The sequence below is a fragment of the Trachinotus anak genome, unplaced genomic scaffold, assembly GCF_046630095.1.
Source record: "Trachinotus anak isolate AG129_WGS33_773 ecotype Australia unplaced genomic scaffold, CSIRO_AGI_Tana_v1 ptg000032l, whole genome shotgun sequence".
NCBI lineage: Eukaryota > Metazoa > Chordata > Actinopteri > Carangiformes > Carangidae > Trachinotus > Trachinotus anak.
Genome location: NW_027273883.1, coordinates 17,213,697 through 17,230,467, shown reverse-complemented (window position 1 = coordinate 17,230,467; position 16,771 = coordinate 17,213,697). Strand labels below are relative to the sequence as shown.

Genomic DNA, 16,771 nt, shown 5'->3' with positions numbered 1-16,771 from the left:
GTTCCTCAAGGACCTGTGGTCTGCTCAGGGCCGTATCCTAACTCCCCGCTTCTCCCACAGCAGTTCAGTGTATGTATATGTATTTTAATTAAGTTAAATAAGGTTAATTAAGTGTTTGAATGTATATTATATTATTATAGATATATATTTAAAACTTTTTTTTTTTTTTTTTTTTTTTCTAATTCTTATTCAGCAAAGTGAAAACTTTTTTTTTTTTTTTCTGGGTGATTACTGACATCAGCTTGTTTCAGAATATTTAAAAGTGAATCCAAATTTAAGTGAGGGTGTGCAAGGAGAGTTTAAACTAACCAACAGATTATGTAAATTGTCTATTTTTTGTGTCTACATGTTGATTTTCCACTTTTTCTATAAACTGTCAGAAAGGACTCTGTCTCCTTAAGTATTTATAGACAAGTATTTGAGTGCACTTTGAATTCAGTGTTTTGCTGTGGTTTAGTTTAGTGCAGATGTAACTACTTCTTGTGTGTTTTTGATCTCATGCAAGTTTTTTGTTTTTATGGTGCCCAAATAGTGCAGAGTTGATCTCCAGTGTTATCCGATTTGTTGGTGAGCTCACTGGATCCACATTAACTCCTGCACCATCAAAATAATGTTTTTAAAAGCTCTTAATTGTTGTATTTTTCCAAAACATTGACAAAGTGAGACACATTACCTGCAGCAGCTGACCAAGCACTGATAGGTCAATGATGAAGGTGTTCGAGGTGGACTACCTCTAACTTTTCACAGACCTACAAGCAGTTAACCTTAGGGAATTACAAAGACTAAACCGCTGAAGATTAAACACATAAGAGTCTTAAAGCAAGGACTGACACACCACTTAGTTTAAGGAGTTTTCCCCTGACTCAGCGAGTGAGGTGGTATTGTTAGTCTTAAGACACATACTGTACCTGGGCTGGTACAAAACTTCAGAGAAGAATGGCCCCAAAGTTTGACTTATGAGTCAAAACACTCTTGTAAAGTGTCGTAAAATAAGAACTACAACCAAGTCTCCCCAGTGACCTCCCTCAAGCACTAAATCCATCACTATCAGGTCTCAAGAGGAGATATGTCATGACTGCAGCTCCATGTACACTTTGTCATGATTAAGTACCCATCACTCAGTATATCCAAGATTATATGATGAAAAAGCGTTTATGTATCCTTACAGTTGTGGTGTTCATATAAATTAATGCAATATATCTTACAATACAGGCTATTTGAAATTTTATTCAAGAGAAAGAAAATGGGTCACCTCCAAACTGCGTCCAACTTATTATCTCTTAATAGAAGAATAGAAGAGGATGAGTAACCTTCTCTGCAATATAAAGCACACACTTTACACAAACACACACACAGGTGGACACACAGTTTTACAACTTTAGAAGACAGACAGAGGCATGTTTGTGAGGTGATGTCGCTGCTGTGACCCTCCCACTTAACAAGGGTTGTACTTCAGGCTCTATTACTCTCAACAACAACCACCCACACGTAACCTACACACATATGCAGCCTCAAATGATGAAACTATGTTCTCCCACTGCCTGTACACAACGTACCCTTTCATTGTCTCTGGCAGTGAGAGAGAAACTCTGTCTCCCTCCTGTTTTTCTCTCCCTCATATCCAGAAATACAAAGTACCAGTCTCTGGGAACCTGATGATAAAAGAGATGTGGGGTGAGGAAGGTGTGTGTGTGTGTGTGTGTGTGTGTGAGAGAGAGGGAGAGAGAGACAAATGAATGTTTCAGGATGCAACTGCCAAGTCTCTACAGTACCCCTGAATTCTCTCTCTCTCTCTCTCTCTCTCTCACTCACACACACACACACACACACACACACACACACACAGACTGTGTGACTGTTCTTTGTGTTATCCTCAGTCCTGTGAACCTGTGCACAGAAGCACACAGATGGATAAATGTGTACTAAGCGTGTGTCTGTGCTTTTTTTTTTTTTTTTTTTTCTTTTTTTCTTGCGTATGTGAATGGATCCCATAGGTACGGCCTGCTGTCATGAAAATAATACCAACGGGAGTTGAGGCAGCGATCACTCTGTGTAGTTTAAACACCACAGGGGCGTTGTGTCATTATAAGATTATTTGATCAGCAGAGCAGGATTTCAAAAGAATCTCTGTGCTTGTTACAGGATACCAACAGACAAGCAGGGACCAGGACCATGCACAGGATTCATGTAAAATCCAGGGTATTCTCACATGTGACATACTCCAAAGATATTTATTCTGCTCTATTTTACATTTTCATGACCAGTATTGTAAAAATTTGAAGACTCACAACAAATGTGAGGGGCCTGAAAAAGGTAAAAAAAATTAAAAAAAAAAAACTCAGACAAAATCTCAGAGAGAGGGGGAACACGTACACATGTGGGAGACATGAGACAACAAGATTACAAAGCAAATCATTGAGCTCTTACAGTGACAGTGACAGGATGCAGTGCAGTAATGTGCTTCAAAGGAAGCTTTGAGAAATATTAAAGCTCATTAACAGTTAATGTGAAAAAACTCCAAAGAAAGTAGACTGATTATTAATAAAAAAATAAGTTATATCAATTATATTCTTTAAAGCTGCACTAATCAATGTCTTAATATTAAGAATAGATCAAATGGCTGTGTAAAGTGCAGTCTGCAGTGTAACAGTTTTGTTTGTAGTGACAGATCCACAGATAATTATCACCAGCTCTGCAGTTCCCACAGCTCTACAGAGGGTTTTAGCATCATTTTAGCTCATTGTTTTGGTTTTACAGCTTGTAACTCTAATTATTTTTTTAAATGCTTTCATCAGGTCAGTTTCCAACCACCGCACGCCGCTGTTCACAATAAAAAGCTCTTATTATATCGCTAAATGGCAGACAAAGTTAGTGACTAGCTGGTGAACAGCAGTGGAGCATGTAGCAGCTAAGGAATTGGTAAAGATCAAAAAAGAGTTTCATGAATGTTGTTGCTCTGTTGGAGACGTAAATAGGTGACTGTCAATATGTTCATCAGATTGACTCCGTACAGTGATAAACAATTTGATTTGATCCTTCAGCATAATCTGGTTTTGATTGATTTATGTGAAACATCTTAAACCAAATATTTACGATAATGACAATATTACGTAAATGACAATTACCTAATGAGTCCATGTCCATGTTGCTCTGGCTACTAAACAAGGTGGGAGTGTTACATTAATCTACAAGTCTATTTTAATTTAATGTCCAACCTTGATATTACATTTAACTCTTTTGAGGCTCTTGTATTAAAACCATCTCCAGCAAATATAGATCGCTCCAACTCCGACTCACAACAGACTCTGACCATTCCACCTTGCGGGACCACCTGGCTCTTACTCCACATGTTTGGAGATTTTATCTAAGGTCTAATCATTCTGATGAGGTTCTAACTATAGGTGACTTCTATAGTAAAAATAAGGCACTGATCATCTGGCATTTATTGACACTTTTGGTTTCACCCGGTTTGTGTGTGTGAACCTACTCACTGCAGTGGCAACTCTCCTGAGCTGATTCTATCCTGCAGGACAGTGGTCTCTGATCTGACTGTTTCCCCGCCACATACATGATGTCATGATTTCCTTATCAAATCTGATGTGATACTAGACTGTTCTCATAACACTGGTGCAAATGTTTTTACCACTCGACACATTGTTCCATTAACTTTAACTGCTCTTGGTGGGCGATTACTGGTGGTGCTGGCTCCTTCAACTACAGTGATAGGCCCTGGTGAAAATTGCATCGACTTCAGCATAGCTCTGAAATAGCTACTGAATTAAATCTTTATTAGCTCTTGCTTTATCAGTAAGGATAAACACAATCCTAAATTTCTTTTTGACACTTTGAGCCTTCTCTTAACTGTTCACCATCTTTTTAGATTAGACATTAGACATTTTTTAGACATTTTCTGCAGTAAGATAGATTAGATAAGATACAAAATTAACTCAAGCTTCTTTTGCAGAAGCTGTTGAGTATTATGTTGAATCCCAGATAGCCTCTGTTAGAGATGGAGACTTGCACATTGAACCAGCTGGCTTAGAAACCTACTACCTGTCTCTTTGACCCTCTGCCAGCTAAACTTTCCAAAGATCTCTGGCCAGTTTTGGAACCTGCAATGCTAAATATTGTTAATTTATCACTCAGAACTTGCACTGACCCTACAAGCTTTAAAGCTGCTGTGGTTAAACCGTGACTTAAGAAACAACACCTTGATCCAGGGTCTCTTGATAATTATCGACCAGTGTCTAACCTTCCATTCTTTTCAAAAGTACTAGAAAGAGTCGAGTCTCAGCTGCTGCAGCTTTGAGCCCACATATCTAACAGTAAACCCTCTGCCTTCAGGGCCTGTCACTGCACTGAAACTGCACTGATTGAAGTGTTAAATGATCTTCTGCTTATGGATTCAGATTCCACATCTGGCTTTTGATACAGCAGATCATTGCACACGCCCATTAAATGAAATAGAATATCAACCAACTAGTAATTAAGGTATTGCATACAAAAATGAAACACCGTAGCAACATGATTTTGTCAACATTAACTCTTCCACTACCATTTGTAGCTGGGCAAAACCTAGCTTAGCAGAGCACAGAGACTGCAAATAGGGGGAAACAGCTAGCTGGAAACGTGAAATGTTTTTTACGTTTTGGCTTTTGTAAAGAAGTTGAACATGATATTTTAGTTAGTGAGCTTTCTACGTGCTGACAGACAGATGTTGTTACCTTCAGCCCTCAGACAGAGCCTCAGCTTTCTCTCTTTATGCTACACTAAGCTAACTTTATATTTAACAGGCAGAAAGGAGAGTGGAATCAATCTTCTCATTTACCATCGAAAGCAAATAAGCTCATTTACTAAAAAGTCAAACTGTTCCTTTGAGTTAAAAATAAAGAATGAATTATAACAGGAAAAAAAGGAAAAGAAAAGTATAAATAGGCGTGTGTCAGAAGTTGGTGGCATGCTGTCAGGTCACAGTCAGGCTGGTCCTGTATTGTCTTTAAAGTAAAGTTCTGGCACAGATGGTGTCTGGCTGTTCAGACTGGATGGAAATCATGATTATAATTTCAACTTGATGGCTCCTTGCTTTCATCAAGTCTCATAAAACGTTTGTTGATCAGTGATTTTGCATTACTGTTTTCGTCACCAAAGTGAGCGCTGTCACACACCGGTGCACCTGTACAAAATCAGCCACACCAACACTGACACAAAATTTAAACACACACATATGCACATTGTGGCTTCCTATAGTCTGTGCAGTACTAATTGCTGTTCTGTAAAAACGCAGCAGTCCGTGTCAGTTTGTTTCTCTGGGGAGTTTCTTTTAACTTCCTGCTCATTACTGTTCTAGTGAAGGCACTGAGCATCCATCAGGCTAAAAGTGTTTTTCATACATGAGGTCAAACATCAACATATACCAAAAGAGCAGGTCCTTCAGATTATAATGTAGGAAGCGTCACTGCCTGTCATTCCAAGTACAGAGTGTCATAATGCGGGCTAGTGTTTTATTCAATGTAACTGAAATTACTCACAATTATATACTATATATAGCCCCCATCTTCCCCAAGTCCCAGGCATTTGTGCAAGGACTGAATGTGAGGTGAATTTTAGGGGCAGTGCAACTGCATATACTGCAAAGTCAAAACAAAAAAGGGATGTGAATGTAGGTTCTGGGTGAACTATGACAATGAATGTAAATCTCAGTTAAAAATCTGAGCAAAAACTGCAATCAATCCAAATGACGTCACGTCATAAACATACAGAGACAATAGGAAAAAAATGAGAAAACACTTCCAGCAGTTACAAAGAAATGTTAGCTTTCATCTTGGGTTGTGTTTTTCGCTATTTGGCAAATATAAATCCGATATTTAGCTCTGTCTTTGGTCTCCTCTCTATTCTCCAGCGACTCCTGAAGGAAATATTTGTCTCTTAAGCTGACAAGACATTTAGGATTTAGAAAATGTTTTGTTTCCCATGCTGATGACAACCACACCCCATTATACTCATGCTCGTTTTATCACTTTAAAATTTGAGTGTTCACATTTTTTAAGGTCCTACATCATTTATTTGTGTTATTATATTGAAATCACTGTCATTATTGGATGTTATTAGAAAAGGAAAGTCATTCATCACCGGATTTTTTTTTTTTTTTTAAATTTCTCATAAAAATGTTTAAAAAAGACAGTGGCAAGGGAAATAACGCTTACACACTGAATTAGCCTTTTATACCTGCTGTTCTCCACACACTGAATCGTTTCCCTGGCAAATAAGTGACTGAGTTGTAACTGGGCTGCAACAGTCAACACCTTGAGTTTTTATAATGAAACAGTTCAGCAATAAGATAGAAGACTTTACTTTGATCTCTCACCTCTCTTCCCTCTTTAGTTGTATAAATCTGCTGCCAGTGCGTCAGCCTGTTTTTCACATTATACACCTCTCCTCTTTTCTTTCATCATCCCTTGTCTTTCTTATTCCTCCATCAGTAAAAAGACAAATCTCCAGTCCCTGGAACAAGAACGTCCCCTGGCCATTAATAACATTTATTTTATATACAAGGAGCAGCTACAACAGATGGCCAGCTCATTTCATCTTTGCTGTCTTCATTTAATGGGCCCACAGAACATGTCTGTAAATCATTTAGGGTCCAGAGATTAAAACCGATAAGATAAAAAGAAACTGTCGCTGCAGATTTGGTTGAGGTTTTGTTTTTCCACAGAAATCCTCCAGTTCTAGTTTTATGTTTTTGTCATCGTTTGAAAATGAGACATATCTTACATTGTCATAAATGTGTTCAAAGTTAAGTGGCATGTGCTCAAGCACAAATAAAAACGGTCATTACTGTCAAGCTCAAATTGCTGCAATATAACTGGCTGATATGACACCCAAACCCTAATCGTGGTATCCCAGACTTGTGTATCAGGTGTGGACAGGAGTGTGTTTGGGATTGCACCAAAGTTGGAGGGAGATTAAACAAGCTCTGGAGAATATATTGGGCATACACTTAACACTTGACTCTAAGTTTTTCATTTTAGAGATGCACACCTCATAAACATCAAAGATAGCGCTTGTTTACTGCTCGCAAAGCAAGTTATCTCACTCCCTTGGAAGAAGACCAAGAAACCAAAATTCATTAATTGGATTAAAGAATTGTCCATAACTTTACCTCTGGAAAAACTTTTGGGGTCCTTTTATGCGATATATGGAGAATATGACTCTACATAATGTGATGAATGTGGCGAACGTGGTATAAACAGAAGCGATCTTCCATTGATTGTTCTGTTCCATGTGAATTGTGTCTTTTAGCAATAAAATACAAGTAATAAAAGAAAGATGTGAATATAATAACAGGGGAAACCTTGTGAAAAGAAGTATTCATTTTGTTTGTTTTTCTGCTATCTTCCAAATGTCTGACACGTAAGGAAAGACTTAATTTTCATATTGGAAAATAGTGTCATTGCCTCTTTTTATATCTCTCTTGCTGAATGAGAACTCCTTTGTTTCTTTCTTTTTTGGAAGCAGTTTGAAATCATCAAAGATATTGCTGAAAAAAATGTGTACAGTTTTTAAACCCTCACCCTTATGTTATGATACCAAGGACTAGTGATAAGTGGCACCATTTGCTGTCTCCTCCTCTGCTACTCTGCCACAGTGTTTTCCTTTTGTGGTCATTTTCTGTGGTCAGGCTTCTGTGTGTGAGGTACAGTGTAACTCTGTAATCTCTTCTGTTGCTCCACTGTGATATAACCAACACATGCAGATAATACGTTTTCATTATCTCACCCTAACGCTGTGGCGCTCCCACACACTGATGGTTACATGCTCAGTTGGTTCCCACAAAAACATGCACACTAAAATTGTCAGGTTGTGCTGGTTTCACAGCCCTTTCAGCTCTGTAACTGAGTATCGCTGCTATGAAAAACACAGACACTCTGTATTTGGAAAGTCAGCTGACCAGAAATCAGAGGTAAATGTTTAAAAAAAAAAAAAAAAGTGTGTGTCATTTGCCTCCATTTTTCTGTTTAGTTACATTTGGTAGTGCTGAGCCTGACACTAAATATATGCCGATTTTCAAAGTAATGTGAAAATCACCTGCAACTCAGTAGACTTTTACTGACAATAATCTAAAACTAAGTTGATTATAAACTGTAAATTAAGTTATTTCATAATAAGTAATGTAATTCAACATACTTTCATACCAACTTGTGGAAAACCTGAGGCAGTTTAGGTAGTACATTTGCAATTATCAATTTAAAATGAATTGCAGAGTCAATGATAAGTTGAAAAGTACACAAGTATACAATTCTATTAATATGGAGAATAAAATTTCCTGTAACAAGTTAATATTTACTTGAGTTGATTGTCCCCAAATTGCATAGATCTTCCAGCAAAACAAAAAGAAATTATTAAGACATTAGGAAATTACAGGCCTGTAAAATAAAGTATTACTGTACATAATTCAAATTAAATATTAACACACAAGTTATTCCTGTTCACAGAACAGTTGACCAACTATCCAACTCCACATAAAAAGCTGATGTAGCTTGTAGCACGTAGCTTGGAAAACTCCTGGAGAAAATCCGACACAGTGCCAGTATAAAGCAACTGGCTGTGAGTGTGGTATCTCATCATGGGCATGAAATCAGTCTCTGCTGAGGAGAAACCAGTACAATCAGGAAAAATCTGACTGTCAGTGATAATCAGTGCTGCATAATGTGCTGCACTGCTCGTTGCTTTGTTTTCACTGTCTGAATATCAGCTACCATCCAGACTGGGCTGTTAGCTGTCAGTGCTGATAATGTAATACATATTTCTTAGAGACAAAACACATTTACGTATCTTTTCTCTAGGCACACACACACACAGACACGCTTTCCCACCAGCTCAGGCTGTAATCAGGGAGCTAAACAGGGCAAAAAATAAGATTCAAGAACACTTTATTGTGTTACAATAACAATAACAACTAAAATATGAAATACAAAGATAAAATATGCACATTGATAAAGCCATAAAATTATTATCATATTTAGAAACAAAATGAACAAGTGAGAAAGGATTTAAAATCATGTTTGAAAACAGCTACAAAGAAGAGACGACTGCAAACTGAAGCCAAAAATCTAAACCCTTGTGGCCTCTCAGTGACTGCAGTCAGAGCAGAGAGTGCTATGTCGGCTTGTTTTTTTTTTTTTTTTGTTTCAAGGCTCAAGAGCAGTGGGAGTAGATCGGGGTGGATGAGCACAACACAACTGAAGAAATTCAGAACATAAATTCAGTTGACCTCGCACAGTTTTGGACAACAAGTGTCAAAAGTGTTTCCACCGATTCTTCAAGACCATCTTCACTTCTCTGAGGTCTTCTCCAGCACCCAGTCAATGACCTTCAGTAAGAGAAAATATGATTTAAAAAGTGTAACCTTACAAAGTTCACTTTTAGGACACCTAAATCAAGTGGAGAAGCCCTGCTGTTTGGTGGCATTACCTGTTTGACATTGCCGCTGGCCGCCTTCTTCATCTCATCATGCAGGCCCCGAGATGTCTTAAGATCCTGGGATCAAATAGCAGAAAATCACTCATAACCAAACAGTGAGGTACATTCACATGAGCTTCACATCAAACATTTTAGGTCAAAAGTGAATTAATTTCAAAATTCATTTCATTTCGACTGGGGAGACCATTTAGAGATGTAGAAGGCAGGCGTACAGTACGCAAGATGCTATAGTCAGTCAGCAAATTAAACATTACTGGCAAACAGTGGTGCAAGTACTGCACTTAAGCACATTTTTGAGATTCTTGTACATATTTTCATTTTTTGCTACTTAACACTTCTACTTGACTACATTTCAGAGGAAAAGATTGTACTTTTTACTACATCTGTCTGACAGCTGGAGTTACTAGTTACTTTAAGTTTTATAAACAAAACATATGTGAATTTCCCCACTGTGGGACTAATAAAGGTGATCTTATCTTATATGACTGGTCTATAAAATACAAAGTATTGTATTGTATTGTCTATAAACTGTATTGTAGTAGATTAAACTTCCTTTAAAGGCTATTGGACCATAAAACCAAACAAACTTGAATCAACAGGCCACTGATGCACCATAGGAATGGCAAGAGAAGGCAAATGTCTGTGTTTTTCTAATGATTTATTTTTATCCTTGGCAAGCAAACAGAACCATAGACCTTCCCAGATGCATGCTGGTTCTGAGGTGCCTGTGGTTCTGTCCAGTTCTTGGAAAACAACAGAAAAAAAAAATCTAAATAAAGAAAGAAGCTCCACTTTGAATGGCTATAACATCAAAATTACTGATGCATTAGCATCAGTAATAATAATATAATTATACAATATATATCATAACACTTCACTACACTGTGTTGATAATACTGACGTTCTTTTACCTCATTAAACTTCAAAGGAAAGCCTTTTACTTGTAAAGTTAACTTTTTCATCGACATTCTGCCACTTTTACTGACTGTACATAAAACATCTGAGTACTTCTTCCACCACTGCAGTCAATTTAGGGCAGTGTTTATAGTTTAATATTTTATCAAATAAAAAACATCTGATTAGAATTCAGAGGGATGCACAAAAGAGATCAGATGATAATGTAGGTACTGGAGAAATTGTTTCTTCAAACTTCCTATTATTGAGATAATTTGTTGTCAGGATTGATAACAAAACATAACTAATGTTCCAAACTTTAGTACATGTCCTGGATGTATAGAGACGTACAAACAAAGAAAATGTCAAACAAAAGCACAGCGCTGACTGTGTGTGGGCAGTAAAAAGACTAACCTTGAGATAGAATTTCGAGATATCAAACAGTCTTTTGCTGCAGGCCTCAAAGCACTCATGCTCAGCAGCGATCCCATGGTGTTTGAGTGTTTTAACTACTACCTCCTGTAACATCTGAGGACACAAAAGACAGACACACACACACACACGTTTGTATTAGCACAATTGTGAAAACATTAAATCTAGTTCTGTTTATTCCCAAAGCAGCTAATGCTAAATCAGAGAAACAAATTTTAGCATAGCTCCCTTTTTTAGAAAGAAAGGATGTCAAAATGTCTCCACTTTCGGGGACGTCTTTGCACAGAACCTTTACATTCACGGAGCCAGCTTGCAGGTACAAACATACAAATATTTCACTGGTAGCGTCGACAGGGAGAACACGTTCCTGAAATAAATATATCCGCCTTTAATCTTGTCACAGCGACTGTTCTGAGGAAACACTATAAATTATTGTGAGGAATCACTGGTGCCATTCAGTCTCACGAGGAGTAGAAAGGCAGCTTTTAATCTCTGTCCTGAATAAACTGCTATCATTATTTCTGAATAGGGCCAAATGTTCTTTCTCATACTTGGGTTTGGATGATAAGCCTGTTTGCATAGTAATCAGAAATCAGAACAAGTCAAGGTCAGAATGCAGAATGTGAGCTGTAAAGGGGACAACGTGAAACAGCATGGAGGGGTGTGTGTGTGTGTGTGTGTGTGTGTGTGTGTGTGTGTGTGTGTGTGTGTGTGTGTGTGTGTGTCTGTATGCATCCACTGTACATATACATAAAAAATGAGACAGGGAAGTGTGTGTGTGTGTGTGTGTGTGTGTGTGTGTGTGTGTGTGTGTGGGGAGGCAGCGGGTGATATGGTAGTAGTTTAGTTGTTAATGTCCTCCTGCCACAACATTATGATGCAACCCACACATTCACAGTGATCCCATGCAAAACATTTATCTTTGGTGGAGCTCTTGGAAAAATTCTCATCTGTCACAGACAGACGTGTGACCTGTGTGCGTGTGTGTGAGTGGGGGAACAAAGTCAGTTGTTTTCAGATTTTAATAGAAAAACTAAAATAATGTATTTTTTAACATGTTGCTAAACATGTGAAGTCACAGGAAAACCATGCTGTATTACAACTTGAGCGTTATTTCTGTAATTCAGCCACCAGTTATTACAACATTGTAGTTGCCTAAATAATTGCTAAGGTCTTGGTTGAGTGCTAAAACTTTTCTAAATATTGGTTCAATGGAGTGAAGAATTATTACAACATATAACTGGTTGTACAATAAACTGTGATGAAACCCATATCATGCCAGCAAATTCTATCTCCGTCATTAGAACTTTACTAACTAGTAATAGTATCTACTGTTGTTTTCAGAGGGCACCTTGAACACAGCACGGTGCTCCTGCCTTCATTAGCAGTTTCATTTTGCCCTAGCCACAAGGGAGCAACTTCAGCCTGTCAAACAAAGGCAAAGTGCCCACAGCAGGCAAACAAACCCGGTATGTTTGGCTCTAGATACTGTGGAGATGGTGACCCCAGCTAGTTGACCTACTGCAGTTCAGTTCATTTATGTATGCTGAGATGTGCTGTTAGGAGAAGGAGAGAGAACGAGAACATAACGTGTAGAACCAATGGCCAGAGGTATGAAAAAAAAAAAAAGTTGTAATAAACCATAGTTTCGCTTAAAGGAAACTTAGCTAACAAGATGTAAAACTCATTTGTCTCTACACTGAAATTGTAATGTGAAATTGCCAACCTCAAGCTAAATTACCCGTAGAATATGATTTACTGCCTTTGACAGCAGGTCAAGCTCTGTGAGAAAAGTTCATGTAGGAATGACAAAAACCTGTACTAATACTGTACAATGTGTAATCATGTGAAATGTGTTTTCATTTAGTAATAGATCATATGAAGTGAAATATATAAACCAGAACCCCTTGCAACTCTACTTCTTCATCCACAATAAGGGCTTTTAATTCTTCCTGTAAACCTCAGTGTGAATGGTAATGTACTTGAAATGAACAAATGTAAGCTCGGGATGCTTCTTTCCATGGTTACAATTCTTCTGAATTATTGTTAAAGCATAAATGTGTTTACAAAAAAAAAAAAAAAACAATAATTGTATGTTCCATAATTACAAACCCGTGTCCAAACAGTTGGGACTCTAAAATGTAAATAAAAACAGAATGCAATGATACGTTAACCCATATTTAATTGTAAATAGAACAAACAAAACATATCAAATGCTGAAATGCTGCAATTTTATTGTTTTATGAAAAATATAAGCTCAATTTGAATTTGATGCCAGCAACACATTTCAAAAAAGTTGGGACGGGCAACAAAAGACTGGAAAAGTTGTGTAATGCTTAAAATTTGGGAATTTCACTACCTATGGTTTATAATATCATTAAAAGATTCAGAGAATCTGAAGAAATCTCTGTGTGCAAGGGACAAGGCCAAAAAAACCAACAATGGATGGCTGTGATCTTCAGGTCCTCAGGCGGCACTGCATTAAAAACAGACATGATTTTATGGTGGAAATCACTGCATGGGCTCAAGAACACTTCTGAAACCATTGTCTATGAACACAGTTCATCGCTGCATCCACAAATGCAGGTTGAAACACTACCATGCAAAGAAGAAACCATATCTAAACATGATCCAGAAACGTTGCCGACTTCTCTGGGCCCGAGCTCATTTAAGATGGACTGAGGTGAAATGGAAAACTGTCCTGTGGCCTGACGAATCCAAATTTCAAATTCTTTTTGTAAATCATGGATGCTGCATCCTCCAGGCTAAAGAGGAGAGGGACCATCCAGCTTGTTATCAGCTCACAGTTCAAAAGCCAGCATCCATGTGGGGGTGCATTAGTGCCCATGGCTTGGGTAGCTTGCACATCTGGCAAAGCACCATTAATGTTTAATGCAGGATACAGGATACAGGATTTGGAGCAACATATGCTGCCATCCAGACAACGTCTTTTTCAAAGAAGGCCTCTCATATTTCAGCAAGACGATGCCAGACCACATTCTGCACGTATTACAACAGCATGGCTCCATAGAAGAAGAGTTCCGACGCTAAACTGGCATGTCTGCAGTCCAGACCCGTCACCTATTGAAAACAGTTGGCTCATCATGAAACTAAAAATAGAACAAAGGAGACCCCATACTGTTGAGCAGTTGAAAGCCTATATCAGGCAAGAATGGGACAGCATTTCACTTTCAAAACTCCAGCAACTGATCTCCTCAGTTCCCAAACGTTTACAGAGTGTTGTTAAAAGAAGAGGTGATGCAACATGGTGGTAAACATGCTGCTGTCCCAACTTTTTTCATCAAATTCAAATTGAGCATATATTTTTCATATAACAATCACATTTCAGCATTTCAACATTTGATATGTTGTCTTTGTTCTATTTTCAATTAAATATTGGTTTACAAGATTTGAAAATCGCCACAATCTGTATTTATTTGCATTTTACAGTGTCCCAACTTTTTTGGAAACATGTCATTCCTCTGAAAAAAACACACACACTCACCCTATTGTGTTTCTGGGAGCGGGACTCTTTGGCAGATTTGTCCTCTGTTTGCACGTGATGTGTCTTCTGCTGTTGAGGTTTAGGTTTGTCAGCAGAAGGAAGAGTCACCAAACCTGGAGATTAATGTCAGGAAAATTAACAATGAGGCATTACAATCATGGCAACAAAAGAAAATGGTTTAACATTAGGAAATTAATGACTAAAACAAACTCACAAATAAAACAAAGTGGTACCAGATTTAAAGTGAATTTTAGTTAGTACATAGTGTTTGGTGACCTCATATTAATCCCAGCATAGCTCCACCCAACATCAACTTCAGCAGAGGTCTAATCAGCCAGAATAAAAAACACCTGTGTGACTGTGCAGGGCCTTTAAATCTTAACAAATCCTCATAAATTTCAGGGTCATGCAGTAAAACTGGAATAGTCGTTTTTCAACGCAGACATTTTGACTCGTCATAGGAGGAAAAGCATGTGTTAGTAATAACATTAACAATGCCTCCATTCTGTTCTACATGTCTCAGTAAGCCAGGATAGTGTTAAAATCACATTTCAGAAAAAACCTTAATCCATCAAAACAATTTAGTGAGCTATATATATATAAAATATATACACACACACACACACTCTTACAACTTTGGGTGTAACAAAAAAGGATTTACTAACAATTTCATTTGTGCTGAGACCGTTATGATGCCACATCTCTGTTTGTCCAGATGCTGATTTTGTACTTCCCTTTATTTCAAGGCCTAGAATTACTCCACTGTGTGTAATTTGATATTTTCAGACATGTAGCACACTCATGGTGAGATAACGACAGTTCTATTTTTCATGTTAATATGTAATGTTATGCAAATGGTATTTCTTGAATAGTCCTGACATTAAAACCATGCATGATTGAGTATTTTCGTTTTACCTGAGGACGTCCGTTTTGTGGCTGAAGAGGAAGAAGAGCTAATGGAGGTGGATGTAGACTGGGATCTGCTCGGCTGCTGTCTTAGAGACCTAATGGCAGGGTGTGTCCCACTGCTGCCACTGCTCTGAGAACAGAGGGAGTCGCTGCTCTCTGACTTCACCAGCCTGGATCATTCAGATGAACAGACAATACACAAAGACAGTACACATCACCACCATTAAAGTTATAGCATTTCATGTAAACCATGAATCCAAGATCCACCAATCAATCAATAATCATGATTCTTTTCTCAAGTCTAAGATAAGTTCTTTACTTATCAATCACAAGTCATGTTAGACATCTGGCCTTAAGGAAGGGACATACAACCACAACAAACACAAGAACACAGCCATCATCGTACCTCTTGCGAGAATAACCTGCAATTACGTCCGTGTCCCAGGACCTGCGCTTGAGTCGAGCTACATCAGCGTTCTGCAGAGTCTCTCCGTCAGGCACGCTTCCTGGTTCTGACATCACAGCAGGGGAGGGAGCGGGACTGAGGGCGAAGGGGAGGGCACAAGGCTCTTTGGAGCAGGTGGTTTGGGTCTCATGCCGAATCAGACGGGACTGGAGCCGCACAAAGGCCTGGTCCCGATCCAAGGACCGCTGGTCGTCCAGGCAGAATCTAAATGAACAAATAAAATAAATAAAAAAATTGTAATAATGATAATAATAAATACAGGAAAAAAATGGAGACTGAGAAAACGCTTCTAGTTACAGGCTGAGCTTCTGAATAGATGCTGTACACTTTATAAAACTTACTCTATGCCGTGGTAATGTGAGGCTGAGGCCTTGCTGAAGGGCATCTGGCTGACTCTTCGTGGAGAGAGGTCTGGTGACAACTGAAACACAGTATTACTGAACAGAAAGAGAGTGCAGAAGGACAGACAGAGTGGTGGTGGGGTATAAAGGAAGAAAGAAAATGAATAAATAGGTTGTCAAAGAAAATGTTTTGTCTTGCTTCTCAATTAAATTTTCTTTTCATTACAACAAACAAATTTTGCAAAGCAAAACACAATTTGGTCTGACAGAATTATTAGAACCACTACCCTGCTCGAGAATAATATATATTTATTTTTTTTACCCAACTCAATAATTTTCCTGAGAAAGTTGTAAGAAACTGTTAAAGGCTAATGATCTAATCAAATTCTCATTATGGCCTCATTAAATTTATGTCATTCAGAACCGTCTCAGAAACAAACCCATAAACCCACACTCATATACTGTTTACCTGACTGCAGTATGTGTATGTCCTTGTATAAAAATGTCCATGAGTCAATTGTCTTGGTTCATGTCCATCTGTGTTTACAAAACTGTCCGCTACTCTCTGTCTGTTGCACCTTTGTCTGGCTGTAATCCTGTCTGCCTCTGGCTATGTTTGTCTAGTTTTGTCTGCCTAGATGAAGGCCTAGAAATAGGAAATTCAATTCAGTTAATGCAGCCATCTGATAATGTTTAATCTGATGTCAAGGTGCTACTCAGCATGGAGCCAGAGAAGAAGACCAA

At 38.1% G+C, this 16,771-nt stretch overlaps 1 protein-coding gene across 1 annotated transcript in view; it reads right to left on the bottom strand.

Moving 5' to 3' along the window:
* Window positions 1-8,913: 8,913 nt before the first annotated feature.
* mtbp (MDM2 binding protein) overlaps window positions 8,914-16,771 on the bottom strand; it is a 32,578-nt gene continuing 24,720 nt past the window's right edge. Inside the window, exons 17-23 of the mRNA XM_071470449.1 lie at window positions 16,028-16,123; window positions 15,627-15,890; window positions 15,227-15,390; window positions 14,312-14,424; window positions 10,789-10,902; window positions 9,472-9,537; window positions 8,914-9,370 (exon numbers count right to left, since the gene is read on the bottom strand). Coding sequence (XP_071326550.1) covers window positions 9,332-9,370; window positions 9,472-9,537; window positions 10,789-10,902; window positions 14,312-14,424; window positions 15,227-15,390; window positions 15,627-15,890; window positions 16,028-16,123 — 856 coding nt within the window. The 3' untranslated portion in view covers window positions 8,914-9,331. The remainder of the gene's footprint in view (window positions 9,371-9,471; window positions 9,538-10,788; window positions 10,903-14,311; window positions 14,425-15,226; window positions 15,391-15,626; window positions 15,891-16,027; window positions 16,124-16,771) is intronic.